The sequence below is a fragment of the Mobula birostris genome, chromosome 22, assembly GCF_030028105.1.
Source record: "Mobula birostris isolate sMobBir1 chromosome 22, sMobBir1.hap1, whole genome shotgun sequence".
NCBI lineage: Eukaryota > Metazoa > Chordata > Chondrichthyes > Myliobatiformes > Myliobatidae > Mobula > Mobula birostris.
Genome location: NC_092391.1, coordinates 24646064 through 24662740, shown reverse-complemented (window position 1 = coordinate 24662740; position 16677 = coordinate 24646064). Strand labels below are relative to the sequence as shown.

General features: G+C 38.1%; 1 protein-coding gene across 3 annotated transcripts in view; it reads right to left on the bottom strand.

The window, feature by feature from the left end:
• The window catches only part of abl1 (c-abl oncogene 1, non-receptor tyrosine kinase), a 157212-nt gene that overhangs the window by 33707 nt on the left and 106828 nt on the right, over positions 1-16677 (bottom strand). For all 3 annotated transcript variants that reach the window (XM_072240330.1, XM_072240331.1, XM_072240332.1), the window contains one exon: positions 78-350. In XM_072240330.1, the coding sequence (XP_072096431.1) occupies positions 78-350 (273 nt within the window). The remainder of the gene's footprint in view (positions 1-77; positions 351-16677) is intronic.

Below are 16677 nucleotides of genomic sequence, written 5' to 3'. Positions count from 1 at the left end.
ACAAGAAACCTTAAGCCTGCCCAGCAGTCAGATTCCATCCACCTCTGAGAAAGGGTCATGAAAAAAAACTATCATACCTTTAGTGTCTTTACTGCCACAGTGAGATTGTATTTCTTCCAAACACCCTCATACACTTCCCCATATTGTCCACCACCTAATTTGTGTTTCATTGTAATGTCTGTTCGTTCAATTTCCCACTTGTCATAATTAGGTGAGACTCCATAGATGGTAGGCTTGTTACGTTTTGGAGCGGGGTAGTGCAAGGTGGTGATCAGTCCATCAGCAACTGTTGAGTGGTGGTGAACAAGCTCTGCCAATGTGTTGAAACGACTCTCTGAAGATACATACAGCTGAAATAAAAAATGAAAATATCAATAGTATTCAAAATAACATGAAGATTTTCATTAAATATAGAAAAAAAATTGAAGTAACCTTGCTTCATATTCCTTTAAGTTCCCTTACACCCTGGGTATACCGTGTCTGTTCTCTACCTTGCCCTGTTCCAAAATTGATTTCAAGTAGCTCCTGAAATCTTCAGTCTTAATTCAATTACAAAATTCTTTCACCTAATGGTAATCTTTTGTTAAATTTTCTGAGACACTTATATCAAGGCGGCTTTAAAAGTACTTTAAAAAGGTGGAAAGGGAATGAAACAGTGAGGGAGTGTTCACGAGTTGGTTCATTGCCCTGATCTGATGACAGAAGGGAAGAAGCCGTTCCTAAAGAGTTAATTGTGCATCATAAAGAACCTGTACTGTCTCCACAATGCCAGCAATGAGAAAAGGGCATATCTTGGGTGAGGGGGTCCTGAATGACGGATGCTGCCTTTTTGAGGCATCACCTTTTGAAGGTGTACTTAATGCTGGGGAAGTTAGTGCCCACAAGGGAGCTGGCTGAGTTTGCAGCCTTCTGTAGTCTTTTTCGATGCTGTGCAGTGTCTCTGCCATACCAGATGGTGATGCAACCAGTTAGAGTACTCTCCGTGGTACATCTGTAGAAATTTGTAAGTCTTTGCTGACATACCAAGACTCCTCAAACTCCAAATGATATATAGTTCCTGTTGTGCCTTGTTTGTAATTGCATCATTACTGTAGGGTCCAAGATAGATCTTCAGATAGGCTGACACCCAGGAACTTGAAACTGCTCACCCTTTCCACTGCTGATCTCTCGACTTCCCCTAACTGAAGTCGACAGTTAATTCCTTGGTTTTATTGATGTTGAGGGCAAGGTTCATCAGGAGCAATTACAGTTGAGTTAACACTTGCAACCTAAAATCATTAACACCCTATTATCTTAAACTGGACGTGTAAATAAAATGCTTTCATTTATCAATATGATCTGTTATAAGGTATTTCTAGCCCACAGTTCTTTCAATCCAACTTATTAAATCCAGCATTTATTTACTCTATACAAGCTGTTTTTCTATTCTTTATATTTCCAACTTACAGAATTCCTTTAACAGCACACTCACGACAAACTCTGATGTTCTATTATGCCAGACAGTACAGCTGATGCAAACTGTTACATCAACATATCCTTGTGTTGCTTCTTCTTCCACCTGTTTATCAAGTTCATCTTAAAACTTCTTGATTCCATACAAAAAAAACTTCTTGTATCTGCCAAGTCCTATATCCCAACCATTCTGGTTATAGCTTCTCTGAAATTTATTACAGATTATCTTGCAAGATGTCTTCTTGCTAGGGTCTTGCCCAGAACAATGAATCATACAGTAGAAAAACCATTTATAATAATTTTAGTAATCAGATTTTTTTTTAAAGGATTAGTTTGGAGAAGGAATTGTTCAGGAAGAGTAATAACAACTGCAAATCATTAGATACTGACACAAACAGGCTGGATAGTGTCTTCCTGAAACATGTGAAGCTGATTATTTCATTAGTTATTTTATTTGCCTTTGTGGGAAGCTCATTAACCCCAAATTGGCTGCCACATTTTCGGCATAACTAGAAATGACTACTTCAAGAGTATTTCAGTTGTGAAAAGCATCAACTTTCCACTGCTCATCTCTCGATGAGGACTGGTGTGTGTTCCCTCGACTTCCCCTCAAAAGAACTAGAGAAAGAAAAAATAAATTGATGGTAAATTATTTTGTCAGTGTATTAAACCTAGAAATAACTTGCAGCAGGATAGACAGATGGATTAAACTGAACTTTTGCATATCAAAGGGTGCAAGGAAAATTAGTTCACAGGACCCATTTTGGTTCAGCTAATGACTCCAGAAGCCCTAATGTGACCAGAAGCCACAACACAGCATAACATCAGATCGGTGGCAGGCTTTATTGAATTGAGTAAATGTACTAAACACGACAATGCTAGTCATAAGGTTTTCTGCAGCTTTCATAACACTTTTGATATTTGTATTCCGCAAATATTTCGGTCGAAGTCTTACAGCTCCACTTGTGAATGCAGGTGTCCACTGTGAAAAGCAACTCTGTAGAACGCCTTTGCCATCTATACCTCCTCTACTGACAGCCTATTGACTTCAAAGGAGAACATGCATCTGTATAACAGCAATAAAATTCAGGTGCCGCTACATTTAGCAGCTGTACAAAGATAAAAAAACCAAAGCTATGAGATTAAAAACCAGGAGGATGAAGAATTTGCTGGTGTCCTTCAAATTTGCCATTAAGATGCACCCCACTATGGATTTACTGTCTCATTTGAGGGATGGCACATCTGAAAACAGTACTCTCTTAGAAGGATTCAGACTTTCAGCCTCTGGTCACATTTTCTAGTCCAGAACAGTAGAAGCTTGAAAGTGCAAGATGGAACAAGGAGAAATCCAACCAAAAGGAAGCCGAGCTGGAAACTAATCTACAACGAATCTTCTTTAAATTCCATGAAAAAACTGGAAATTCTTCAAATATCCTATTCCGTCTGGGTGAACAACAAATATTAAAAGATTTTCTCTCCCCCGTGCATTAAGAATGTGTCTCAATCTCCAATGATGACAGCAACAGAAATCAAAAATAAAACTTTTACAGTCATAATTTAAAATTACAGTCAATGCAAATACATTTTTTTAAGTCAATGTTAAGTTTTGGACAAACACTGCGCTGCATGTACTGAAGGATTTTCTTTAACATAAATGTTTGTGAAGTTACATACCAAGCTGAAGGAGAGATTGACAGGGCTGATTCACAGATCAACAGTTTAGACATACAAGTTAGGAGAGAAGTGGAAAAGCACACATCTGGCTCAGGCTGCACATGCACTCAGCTTACTGATCTCTGGCTGCACTTGGCATCTGAGAGCCTGGAACAAGGTCCAAGGCCAAGGGTTGGGAATATAGCCAGATATGCAAAAGCAAGAGACGGGGACATGGGCCATATGTATGGCCAGCAGTGGGGGCTGGAGACTGGTGTATAGCCAGATGAGAGTGAGTGGATAAGGAGTAAAGAGAGGGGCAGTGAACAAGTACTTAATGCAGAAAAATTATGTAACGTGAAAGGGTGGAATCAAAGAAGGGTATTGACCCAAAGGGGGAAAATAAAAAAGTAAAGTTCAAATTGTAGCATATACCAGAAAGTTTACAGACAACCTACTTGGTATGTTGCAATTTGAAGTACAAAGGTATCCATATGCATTTAGCTTTGAGAGAAGTGCAAAGACACCAACTATCATATTAAACATGATACTACTGAAATACAGGTAGTAGATTTTTTTTCAAGTATCATTTATAAGTATCATAGATTGCAACATAGAAGAGAACATTTAGAAAGGACTGCTGTTATTGGATCGTTGTCTCCAAGGTCACCTTCAAACCATGAAAATATATGTCGGCTTCAACTGATAATCTCTGGTCAGATATATATTTTTTTACAAAATGTATAAAAAATTATTTTTCATCCTTTTTAACAAAATGAAAGCCCTCCACATAATGGACTGAAGAATCCCAGGAAGTAGCAGCAGACATCATATACAAGTAGTCTTCAAGGTCTACTTCACTGAAGGGCTAGTTTGAATAGTCATTCATTTTAAATACACTAAAGATCCAATAATCTGGCACATTCCAGATATTGGTGATATCAAACTGGCACATTTTCCAGACTGCTTACACAGCCACACTTTCTATTCATTTTCTTTTTTTAACTTTATTTTTATTTGGATAAGATATTTGCAAGTATTACACAAACTTTTTTTTAAGCATATAAAACCTTTTCCATTTTTTATATATGTATAAAACTATACATATTTATACATTCACAAGTACACATTCATGTTTGCTCCCACCCACAGACATACTTATCCAATCCCTGTTTACTTATTTACTTCATTTTTATCATTTTTTCCCCAAATCTTTTTCTTTATTTGTATTAATTCCACGTTTTCCAGAAATAAAACAGTGAACATTTGAACCAAGGGAACTTAACGTTAACACTATTACTATGTTGATGAGGAAAGCAGTATGAACCTTTATGAGAGTCATCTAAAGTCTGCTCGCATTGGGGTTATAAATTCAATCCATTTATTCCAAATTTGATACATTTTTTTCTTTTTGAATTCTCAGACAGCAAGTCATCTTTTCCATTTTAAATACTTCCAAAATAATTTCATGCCAATCTTCCAATGTAGGTGATGCTGGATTTAGCCACTTTCTGGTGACCGATTTCTTACTTGCCGCTAAAAGGGCCCGCGGCAGCTTTATCTCTTTCTTCTGTTCCAAAAACAATACATGCCCCAAATAGAGTGTCTCCAAGTTCAGAGGTATTGGAGTCTTAAATACCTTAACTAATGTTCTGTGAATACCTTTCCAATATAAACTTAATTTAGGGCAATCTTAAAAAATATGGAAATGATTTGCCTCCTTGGAGCCATATCTTCTCCAACACGCCATGTTTGTGTCTTTATAATTTTTCCTGGTATGGGGTCTTGAAGTATCTTATAATATTTTTCCAGCAATGTTCTCTCCAAATCAAAGAGTTAGTTGAAGACCACTGAAAGCTGCATATTTTCCCCCAAGTCTCCTCTGAAAGTACCAACCTCACTTCTTTCTCCCACTTCTCTTTAATATACAATGTGTTTTCATTTTTGGCATGAGAGAGGGCATTATGTAATCGAGAAATAGCTTTACTTGGTATTGAGCTGTAAGCCAATTTCAGAATCTTGAAAAATTCTAATTCTGCTGTTGATAAGTCCCTATATCTACAACTCTGGTTAAAGTAGTGTCATACTTGAAGGTACCTAAAAAAAACATTGCGTTCTAGGCCGATTTATCCTGCAGGGATTGAAAGCTTTGTAATGCACTTTTATGTGCGAATGAGAGGTAGGTTGTAAGACCTTTTTCTATCCATAATTCAAATCTTTTATCTCCTCTGCTGGGAAGGAATTCTGTATCATAAGCACACCATCTATTCACTTTCAAGATATTACTAAGTAATAAGATAAAATTTCCTGTGAACTCAGTGACCTGAAATAGATTGCAGGGGGAAATAAAGAAACTGAGTGGGGACAAAAACCTGAATACCAATACTTGGTAAGAGTCAGTGTGATCGCAAAACAACAACTAATGCTCTTATGAAAAATTTTTTCATATCCTAGGACATTCTAAAGTTCTTCAGAGGCAATGAATTATAAAGAATCATGACATTCTAAATAATCACCCAGACTCTGTAATTTTTTTGCAAATAAAATTGAAAAAGCACTGTAGTCAGCATTGCTCTTGTGCAATTCTGCTCAGAAAAGGCATCGCTATTGAGCCTACCAATTTAATGCAGCTGAAATGCTCTGTAACTTGCACGTCTACCTGTACCAAGGTCATCAGAAACAAATCCTGAAAGTACAATCAGCCAACTCAAAAACAAGGCCTGAAATTATTTTGAATTAGACAATGGAAAATAATTTTTTTGTTGTAAATCAAAACACTTACTGTAGTTTATATTTAATTGGAAAACTAAACAGTAAACAGGTAAACAGATCAGGTGACCAAAATAATGCAGATAACCTCCATGTTATGGCTGTTTAGGTAACAGACAGTGACCCTTAAAGAATTCACAAATCACTATGAAAAAAAAATTGAGAAACAGAATAAAATGCACTTGTTTGGAATGTGTGTGGAAAGGAGTAAATTTTTTTTTCAACTCATGCTTCTTGACACATAGTTGACCCAGTTTCACGTTATGGAATATCACGATAAAAATGCCAAGGTGGCAACATTACCCCCAACGCTGCCTGTAAACACAACCTGCATGATGCTGCATTCCACATGGACAGTTTATAAATTGCAGCCAGATGAGTACACAAAGGAACAAAAGGATAAATTAGATCTGAGCGAAATGGTGAGTAGTCGAAGGCTAAGATGGAAAAGACAGTCATATTGACCCATTGAGGTATTTTACCTGCTTATGAGTTGTAAGCTCTATGCATTTGCTTAAACAGTCAATGAACTGTTAAGTTATTATTAGGAATGTCAATGTTATTTTTGTTAATTTAAATAACTTTACCACCTTGTGTCTGCAATCAAAGGCTATCATAATCCTGACCTTCTTGTAGGAGGTGTTATTAAGATACAAAGGAGTGGAACAGAAATGGTAAAAAAAAATTATATGGGGAAAAAGAAGCTTTACTGCCATGAATGGCATGTTGTTTGGAGTCAGAATTGGCATACACAGCATCTTGGAATGACTGTATTCTCATGCAAACTAGCCTCCAAATGCCTGTCAATCACCCTGATAAGAATTTTATCAGGCATTCCACACCCTGAACAGTTGGGATGGAGCATTTACAGAACCAGTAGTCAGCTAATCTCAGAGGGTCCCAAAGAGAGCAAACAACTGAAAGGAGTGCTTTCCTCTTCTTTCATTTTGAGTGGCTGACTGTCATTTATATAATAATTAAATATTTGCACAGATGGAACCAAATCTTCCCACATTCCATTTGAATGCTTATATCACTGTCTCACACCTCCCCCAAAATTAGCACATATCCTGAGTAGACTCCCACAAGGTCACTTTTATTCCAAAATTCCAAAGGCATATCCACCAGTGACTCATTTTGACCAAAATTCCCAGTAACTTCAAATGAACCTAAACAAACTTCACTGAACTCAAAAGAAAAACTGGATCCACTAGGCCTTCAAACTTAGAAAAAAAAGTTTCACAAGTCTCAACCCCAATTTCAAAATCACTATCAATAATAACATCTGATTATTTTAAGTGACACTGCTGCTATCTCACAATTTCTGACAAAGGGACAAAACAATGAAAATGCAATGAAAGAAGGACCAATGGCGGGAGGGGGGGGGGGGGTGGAAACAAGTCACAGACAATGCAGTCTTCAATACACACCAGACTGTTCCTTTATGGTTGCTGAGCCCAGAACTCTTGACATATCACCACACTGGAAGTATCAGAAAGCTATCAAATCCCGTCTCAGGGCTAAGATGAGGCAGTAAACATAATAATACACAAAAATAAACCTGGAGGTACAGAGAAGGAATGGACACTAAGCCAAAAAAAGACAACTGAATTGAAGATGACCCAGAAAATTGATTAAATGATTGATTATGAAGGAGCAGAGGAGGACTGCATGGTAGAATCTTGGGTTTTTGAAATTTGTGGCTGACCTTTGCTTTGCCTTCCCTGCCTATTTATGGTCAATTACTGGATTTGTTATTAAATTAAAAAGTGGGAAAGATCCAAATAATCCCCAAGTAATTTATTTGCTTTAAACCACTTTAACTATCAACTCATTCACGGAACTCAGTTGCTCAAGCCAGCAACTTTTATGCAACATTCAACAAACAAACCCAACACCAGAATGTTATACAAAAAGTGACTGCACATGCCTAAATTCTGCAATTCACTTTAGGTTTGGGCACTCATCTTTCAGTACTGACATTACTTGGTCCTGACTGAATAAAGTCAATATTATCTCTTATCATGCCTCACTGTTCAACTGAATCAAGCCACCAACATATCAGTTCGGAATACATGCTTTATTGGGAAAAGTTGCAAAGCACTAGATGAGATATGACTAGTGGGAAAAAATTAATTTGACCACTGACTAGAGTCTTAGATTTATAATTTAACTTGACAATATGTTGAACTGAATTTTCTGACTTCCGTAGAAAGACATTAAGCAATCAGATATACATAAACAAAATAGAAAGCAGGCAGTTTGGAGGAGCTTGAGATTTTCAGATAGACACATAAATATGAAGGGATGGGAGGAATATGGATTACACACAGGAAGAGGGCATTTCACACAAATTGGCATTATGGGCACAAGATCATGGGCCAAGTAGCCTGCCCAGTGCTGTAATATTCTATATTCTAAAACAGAGAAGTTTCATTCCTACTTCTGATGGAATATGGAAGTTGGAATACAATGTAGGAAATATGTATGACAATGCACTTTGAGAGAAGGATAAATGCATCGATTATTTCCAAAATGGGGAGGAAATTGAGAAATTGGAGCAGCAAAGGAACTGCTGAATCCTTTTGCAGGATTCCCTAAAGGTTAACATCTGGACTGAGTTGGTAGTAAGGAAGGCAAATGTAATACAAGTATTTATTTAGGGAGAACTAGAATATAAAAGCAAGGATGTAATGCTGAGGCTCTGTAGGGCATTAGTCAGAGTACATTTGGAGTATTGAGAGCAGCTTTGGGTCCCACATCTCAGAAAGGATGTACTGGTAATGGACAGGGTCTAGAGGTGGTTTATGAGAATGATCCTGGGAATGAAAGGGCTAATGCACGAGAAATATTTTCTGGACCTGTACCTCCTGGAATGTGGGGTGAGGCTTACTGAAACCTACCAAATTCATTGAAGGATCTAGTTAGATGGGACATGGAGAGAACATTGCCAATAGTGGGAGAGTCTAGGACCAGAGGGCACAAAGACCTTCATTCAGAACAAATACAAGCAGGAACTTTTTTGGTCAGAGGGTGGTGAATCTGTGGACTCAATGTCATGGGTGACTCTGGAAGTCAAGTCATTGGATAAATTTTAAGCAGAGGTTGATAGGTCCATGATTAGTAAGGGTGCCAAAAGTTACGGGGAGAAGGCAGGAGAATGGGGTTGAGAGGGAGAATAAATCAGCCATGATCAACGCCATGACCTTCCTGACGAAGGGTCTCGGCCCGAAACGTCGACTGTACCTCTTCCTAGAGATGCTGCCTGGCCTGCTGCGTTCACCAGCAACTTTGATGTGTGCAGTCATGATCAAATAGCGGAGCAGACTGGATGGGCCAAATGGACTAATTCTGCTATGTCTTGTGGTCCTTACAACTCGAATAATAACGAGATCTCACAAACACACACTAAGCATTAAATAACATATTAAAGTACATTCCTTAATCGATATTACATTGCTGTAATAAACAGATTATCTGGATACATGGCTGCTATTGGCAGCAAGCTTGATAGAATCTGGTTGCATGATTTTGTATGTTACAGGAGTGACCACAGTAAACCAAAATCATGATTGGTGAAATGCTTCAGGGCATCCTGGAAACATGAGAGGCACAACAGAAATGCATTTTTTTTCTTTGTTCGTTTCATCCGTTATATCTCAGTACCTCAACTTTTCTCGAGAAACAAATACCAAGAGATGCCTACACCAAGGTCAAGTGACAACTGCTACCTGAAAGAAACAGAATCTTCCCTCCTGCCCTTCCCAACTACACTGCAACACCATACTTTGAATTCAATTCAAAGTATTTTGTACAACGGAAGTTTTCATAAAACTTGTACAACATATTACAAACTGGAAATGTGATGAGTTCTGGTGATCTTTTGCAGTCCATACAATTCACATACCCTTAGGCTCTTTTCTCCCTATAGTATATGTTAGAAATAATATCTTTGTAATAACCTTAGAAGATTATCTTCATACCCTTGCCTTTTGCCTTTGGTAGAATTCATAACACAGAGGAGCAGAATTAGGCCATTTGGCCCACCAAGTCTGCTCCACCATTCCATCATGGCCAATTTATTATCCCTCTCAACCCGAATCTCCTTTCTTCTCCCCATAACCTCTGACACCCTGATTAACCAAGAACCCATCAACCTCCGCTTTAAATATACCAAATGACTTAGCCTCCACATCCACCTGTGGCAATGAATTCCACAGAATCACCACCCTCTAGCTAAATAAATTCCTCATCTCTGTTCTAAAAGGATGTTCTTGCATTCTGAGGCTGTACTCTCTGGTCCTAGACTCCCCCCACTATATGAAACTTCCTCTCCATATCTCCTTTACCTAAGCCCTTCAATATTCAATGTTTCAATGAGATCCACCCTCATTCTCCTAAACTCCAGCAATTACAGGCCCAGAGCCATCAAAAGATCCTCATATGTAAACACTTTCATTCCTGGAATCATTCTCGTGAACCTCCTCTAGAAACTCTCCAATGCCAACACATCTTTTCTTAGATCAAGGGCCCAAAACTGCTCCAAATGTGGCCTGACCAATGCTTTATAAAGCTTCAGCATTACATCCTTGTTTTCGAGTCCTGTCGAAATGAATGCTAACATCGTAATTGCCTTCCTTACCACTGACTCAACCTGCAAGTTAACCTTTAGGGATCCTGCACAAGGACTCCTGAGTCCCTTTGCATACATGATTTCTGAATTTTCTCCGTTTAGAAAATAGTTAAGGAATAAGTTATACCATAAGTGCATGACCATACACTTCCCTGCACTATATTCCATCTGCCATTTCTTTGCTCACTCTTCGAATTGGTCTCAGTCCTTCGGCAGACTCCTTGCTTCCTCGACACTACCTTTCCCTCCACTTACCTTTGTATCGTCCGTAAACTTGGTCAAAAAAACCATCAATTCCATCATTCAATCAATGACATACAACATGAAAAGAAGTGATCCCAAAACCAACCCCTGCAGAACACCACCAGTAAAATGGCAGCCAAACAGAAAAGGCCCCCTTTATTCCCCACTCTTTGCCTTCTGCCAGTCAGCCAATCTTCAATCCATGTTAGTCTCTTTCTTGTAATACAATGGGCTCTGGTCTTGTTTAGGAGCCTCATGTGTGGCACTCTGTCAAAGGTCCTCTGAAATTCCAAGTCGACAACATCCACTGACTCTCTTTTGTCTATCCTGTCTGTTAATTCCTCAAAGAATTCCATCAGATTTGTCAGGCAATATTTCCCTTTAAGGAAATCATGCTGACTTTAGCCTATTTTATCACCTGCACCCAAATACCCCGAAACCTCATCTTTAATAATAATCTCCAATATCTTCCTAACCACAGAAGTCCATCTATCACAGATTAATATGGCTACTTATATCAAGCAGGCAGACACATGGGTTATTTCACTCAACCTCTCAGGCCACAGATTTTTATAAGCTTTTTATATGGATAGGTGATCATGCTTGACGAGGTCATGGCCTTTGGACAGTGTTGGTATTAACAAATTTCCTCCCACCTCCTCCCACACAACTTCAGCCAGTCTTACAGGAATGCAATTCAGATGGTCTTTGGAAGGAACTGACACCACACAATTCAATAGGTATGCATTACCATTTCTCTTCTACCCACAAAGAATTCCTATTTATTTAAGCAGCAAATAAAAAAGTACTGAATCACTGCAATCCGGCCACTAATCAGGAACCAAATCCCTTCATATATTCAGTCTAACCCATTTTGTACTTTCATAATTTTCATTATTGAGTTAATATTCTGCTTTAAGATGCATCAACTATGATATAAAATATAAAGCTTAAGAAATGTACGCAAGAGTCTCTTGTACACAATGTACACAAGTTTAAGAAATGTACACACAGCTAACAAGCTCTTCCATAGGGCTATATTAAGCTGTCAGTTGTGTTTCAACTAGGAGGCTGAGGGAATAATTATCACTTCAAAGACTTGAGCACATGTCAAGGCTGAAGCACAAGTCTGGTACTATGGGAGTGCAACGCCATTTGAGGTAATCTTTTCAATGAGATACAGAATGAAGCCCTGCTTTGCCTTCTTACATGGATGTAAAACGCCTCACAGCACAATTTCAAAGACAGAGGGTAAAATGGAATTAAGCCTAACATTCAAGTTTATCTCCCAATCATCACTTAAAATAGTTGTACCTTACTGAAAATACAGTTCTCAGCCATGTTTCCTTCATTAACAGAACAGGGCACTTCAAAAGTACTTTCAAAAGTGTTTTGGTGAACAAGATACAATGGGTGTCACAATTGTTTTTTTTCTCTTTGATAACACATGGTTTAGCTTCAATGCACTTCAGCAACCAGAAAATACCATCAGGTTATTGCAGGTACAATATACAAAAAGAACAAGTATATCAAAGTTGCATCAAGGATAACTCAGTGTACATCACAATTGCCTTAGAGTCAAAGTTGCTGGACCAAGTGACACCACACAGTACAAATACCCTGACTCACCAATGCAACAGTGAAGATGTTCTACAACAACAGGAATTCTGCAGATGCTGGAAATTCAAGCAACACACATGCACCAGCAACTTTGACGTGTGTTGAGTGAAGATGTTCTTTTTGGATGAAATTGAAGAGATACTCTACCTCCCTTTGCAGGTAGAGTTATAAACTAGACTTGTGGACAGCACATGAACAAGCATCTGGGAGACCAGCAAAATGGATTGAAATGGATTCAGCTGCTACTGCAGGATTCAAGCCAGAGTTGCAATACACAGGAACGAGTCCATCTATGCAACTCAACCATGCCAACCAGGGTGCCTCCAAGAGTTGATCCCATTTGCCAAGGTCTGGTCCATATCCCTCCATTTCCTATCTTTTATATTGTAATTGTATCTGCCTCTAGCACTTCACCTGGCAGCTTACTTCATATACCCACCACTCCTTGGTGCTCCTCAAATCCCCTTTATATCTTTCTCCTTGTTCACTTACTGAGCAGTGAGGCCAGCTGGTGGCTACTCTTCACATGTCTGCTCACTCTCCTGCTACACCTGTTTGTAATCCCTTCCTACACAATGTTTTAGTTCACTTCTGATTTATGATTAATCACTAATCACATCAGCAATACATTACTCAAATAAGTGTATCTATACCATGGCTAAAGTATTTCCATCTATTATACTCCTTCCCCACCTTCTTTGCCATTTAGATTAATGTGTCATATCTTTTTCTAAGTTCTGAAGGGTCTCTGACCTGAAACATTGACTGCTTCTCTTTCCACGGATGCTGCCTGGTCTACTGAGCTCCCCCACTCAACATTTTCTCTTTTTATTAAGCTAAAGTTTCAGTGATTTCAAACACATACTGTTTGCTTTTTTTATATAAAGTTTCAGGGCACATTGCGTGGTCAATAAAGGATGTTTCGCCACCCACTTTGCTAGAAAATAACAATGGCTTCAGCTCCATTCAAATATACTGGGATTTCCTGCAGCATTTCCTCAGAAAAATTACAAAAAAAATAATTTAGGTACGCACGAGTCATTAGACATATACATAATTCAATGAACAATGGAGAATAATATTAATGTTTTTAAATACCTACTGGTTTCTCAAAGTAGTAAAGGAAGTTAATCTTATTGATGCAGATGAGCCACACAATTTAGTTTAACAATGAAAGCGAGAGTATGCCATAACATTCTCAAAAAGCTGTAAAAGAAAACAAGTCAATGCTTGAACACAGTTTATTTCAAATCAGTACTTTCCCTCATTATGGGCTGCCCATATCTTTACAATAAATCAAGGAAAGACCATTAAGAGAGTGATTCAAGCTTCTTTCTTGCTGGTGGGAACCTCTATTAAATTAGCATATGAATTTCCCATCTGTGATAGCAGTTTCCAAAGCACAAAAGAAATGACCAAATTATCCTCTGACCACTATAAATTATCACTTATGTTCTGTGCAGTTTGTTTTCAAACAGTAACAAAGTGATATTTTGCTAGTGTGGTGCATACAATATTGGTATTAAGATAATGGCTAACATCAGGACATTTAATGTGCTATGCAGAGAAACTTTATTGTAAACTAGGACAACTATAGAATTTCATGTTTTATTTACATACCAAAACAGAGCCTGAAGCACCTTTACAACCTCAGTATTCAAAAGTGTGTTCTGAACCACACTGAGGTGCATCTATTTTCTAAGAGTTTTTTCTGATAAATTCAGAACCCCAAAGTGCTTTATAACCAATGAAGTCTTTAGATGATTTGTCATGTTGGAATCCTGATACCTAATTTTCCCACAGCAAGTTATCACAAACAGAAAGTGATTACCTCTGTCAGTGATCTGAAAGACAGACAATATGCCCACTGAAGAATTGGAGTGTCATTCTGAAAATTGTGCACTTCAGTGCCAGCACATTTAAATGCCTTGTGTTCAAACTTGGAATGAGAGTGCAACAAATTGTAGCTGACACCATATCTGATTCAAATGTCTCCATTGCCAGCGAAAGAGAAATCATCCCAACAGTTCCTTCCTCATCTGCCCCTCTTTAAACCATCACCTCAGAGTTCTCTTGACATCTCTAACAGTGACCGACAATCTGTTGTTCCATTTCATCTAGTGCCGTATTTTATAATCCTGAAAGCATGTTCATTTATTGTATTGTGCTAACAAAATCACTTCAACTGATAACCCTATAACTATTAGCAATAGTTAACTACCATTACTAGCTGTGATTCAGTAACACTTATGGTATCATTTTACCATATGCCAACTTGTCCAGAGTGCATCAGACATAGTCACAAAAATGTTCACGATCAATCTGTGGCAAAATCTTTTGCCGGCTTTTAATACAATTCCCGCCTTCTAAATCTATCAATTTTGTGTTTTTCCACCTCCCCCACCAATCTAATTTCAGATACCTAATCCAAATGAGCTAGTTTAAGCCTACCACCACAAACAGCACTAGTAAACTCCTGTGATACTTAATAAGTTAAAATACTCCTCAATATTCTAACTTGAATAGGTTGAAGATCAGAATTAGTTCTAATGTCCAGCTCAAGCATAATTCAGTGATCATTGTGGATAAAGCAAGGAATAAACTGCCAATTTTTAAAACATTTGCAAAGTACACAGAATCTTCAAGCAGAGAAATCTTTTTCACCCACTTTATTTTCTATTTCTTAGGGAGAGTTCTAAAATGGTGATTTTAATTCTAGTGTCTGGCAGCCAGGAAAAAAAATAGCTTATCTACATGGTCCGCTTGGGTCAGGGGCCTGTTGTGACCTGGGTCTCATAAGATTGTCTTTGGATTTCAGCCAGGCACCCAAAGCTCCTCAAACTTTCAAAAGAGATACAAAATCAAGTTTCTATAAGACTTAATGAAGCAAAGGTCAGAGCTTCACACAGACTTCTATCCCCCAACACAAGTAATGATTCCACTTGGGACTACAGCAAGGGAACATGTAAGAAATAGTAAGTTCATATTCACAAACAACTCCCCTTCCAATTTTCAAGGAAGCAAATCACTGGTTCCAAGGAAGAATCCCACAGAGACATGTAAAGAACCGTGATTCTGAGATCAGACTGCAATGTATGGAAACAAAGTCTAACCTAAATTTTCATTTAAAGACATTTAAATTAACCAAAACAATACATTACAAATTAATAAAATTTAAAAAACAATTTCAGAGAAGTAACTTCTGAATCTAATTTGCGTGAAATTTACTCTTTTCTGCCCATTCTGTCTTCCCTTTTTTATATTCTATGCATCTTGTTAAATCACTACGAATGGAAATATGCCATTGGTTCTTTGAATGACACTTATTCTAAAACTATGGCCACATATGCCTAGGCACATTACAACATAAATCAAATTTCTTTAGAATTCTGCAATAAGATGACATCTTTATTACTTCCTGCACCTGACCACAAAACAAAGCCTGCCTGCAAGAGATGTTCCATTGTATAATCAGATTCATTTCCTTTCTAGGCATTTTGCCCATTTAATACGTTCCGAACTTAAATAATCTCTTACATTGGTTGGGATTAAAATAAAATGAAGCTTGTGATCAGCAGGAAAGTAGATGACGAGCAGTTTTACATTGTATGGAATAACCACAACCTTCAGAAAATACACAATAACTGATCCATGTCATTCGGAAAGTGTATCAGTTTGAACTGAACAGTACTGTCACAACTAGAAGGTCAAGGTATTAAGTTTAATGAAAGTTCAGGAAGGCAACGACGAGACAATTATGATCACGTGTGTTCTTCTGACATACTCTAGTTCATTGAGTCTCCAAGTGGGCAATATCGGCTCCCCCCTCCCCCACAGGGTTAGGGGGAGTCTCTAAGGGGAGATGAAGATAAAGGGGGCGGTGAGGGAGGCCCTCAGTAGCAAGGGTGGCAGCTGAGAGAATTACAGGCTTAATTGGAGAAATGAATTAGTTATAAGTATTTGATCCTCATGGCCTTATAACCCACCGTTCTATTAGACTTTGCTCGAAGCACGTTATAGTTGTTGAAAAACAATGTGATACATTGTTTGTCATTATTTGACACATTATGAGAGATATGGACCAAAGAAATTGTGTTATTTCCAGGACTGGACTGCACATTATTGCCATTTACTACCATACTACAGTGCTAGCTAGTATGATTCCCATACTACAATCATACAATGGTGCAATTCATGTGAATTTGGGGTAAAGTTCAGAATCTGCCCTTTCAAAGGCATTGACTATATTTCTCTAGTCCACGGCCCAACCAAGATATTGCTGCCCCACTGATGTACCTTCAGGCAGA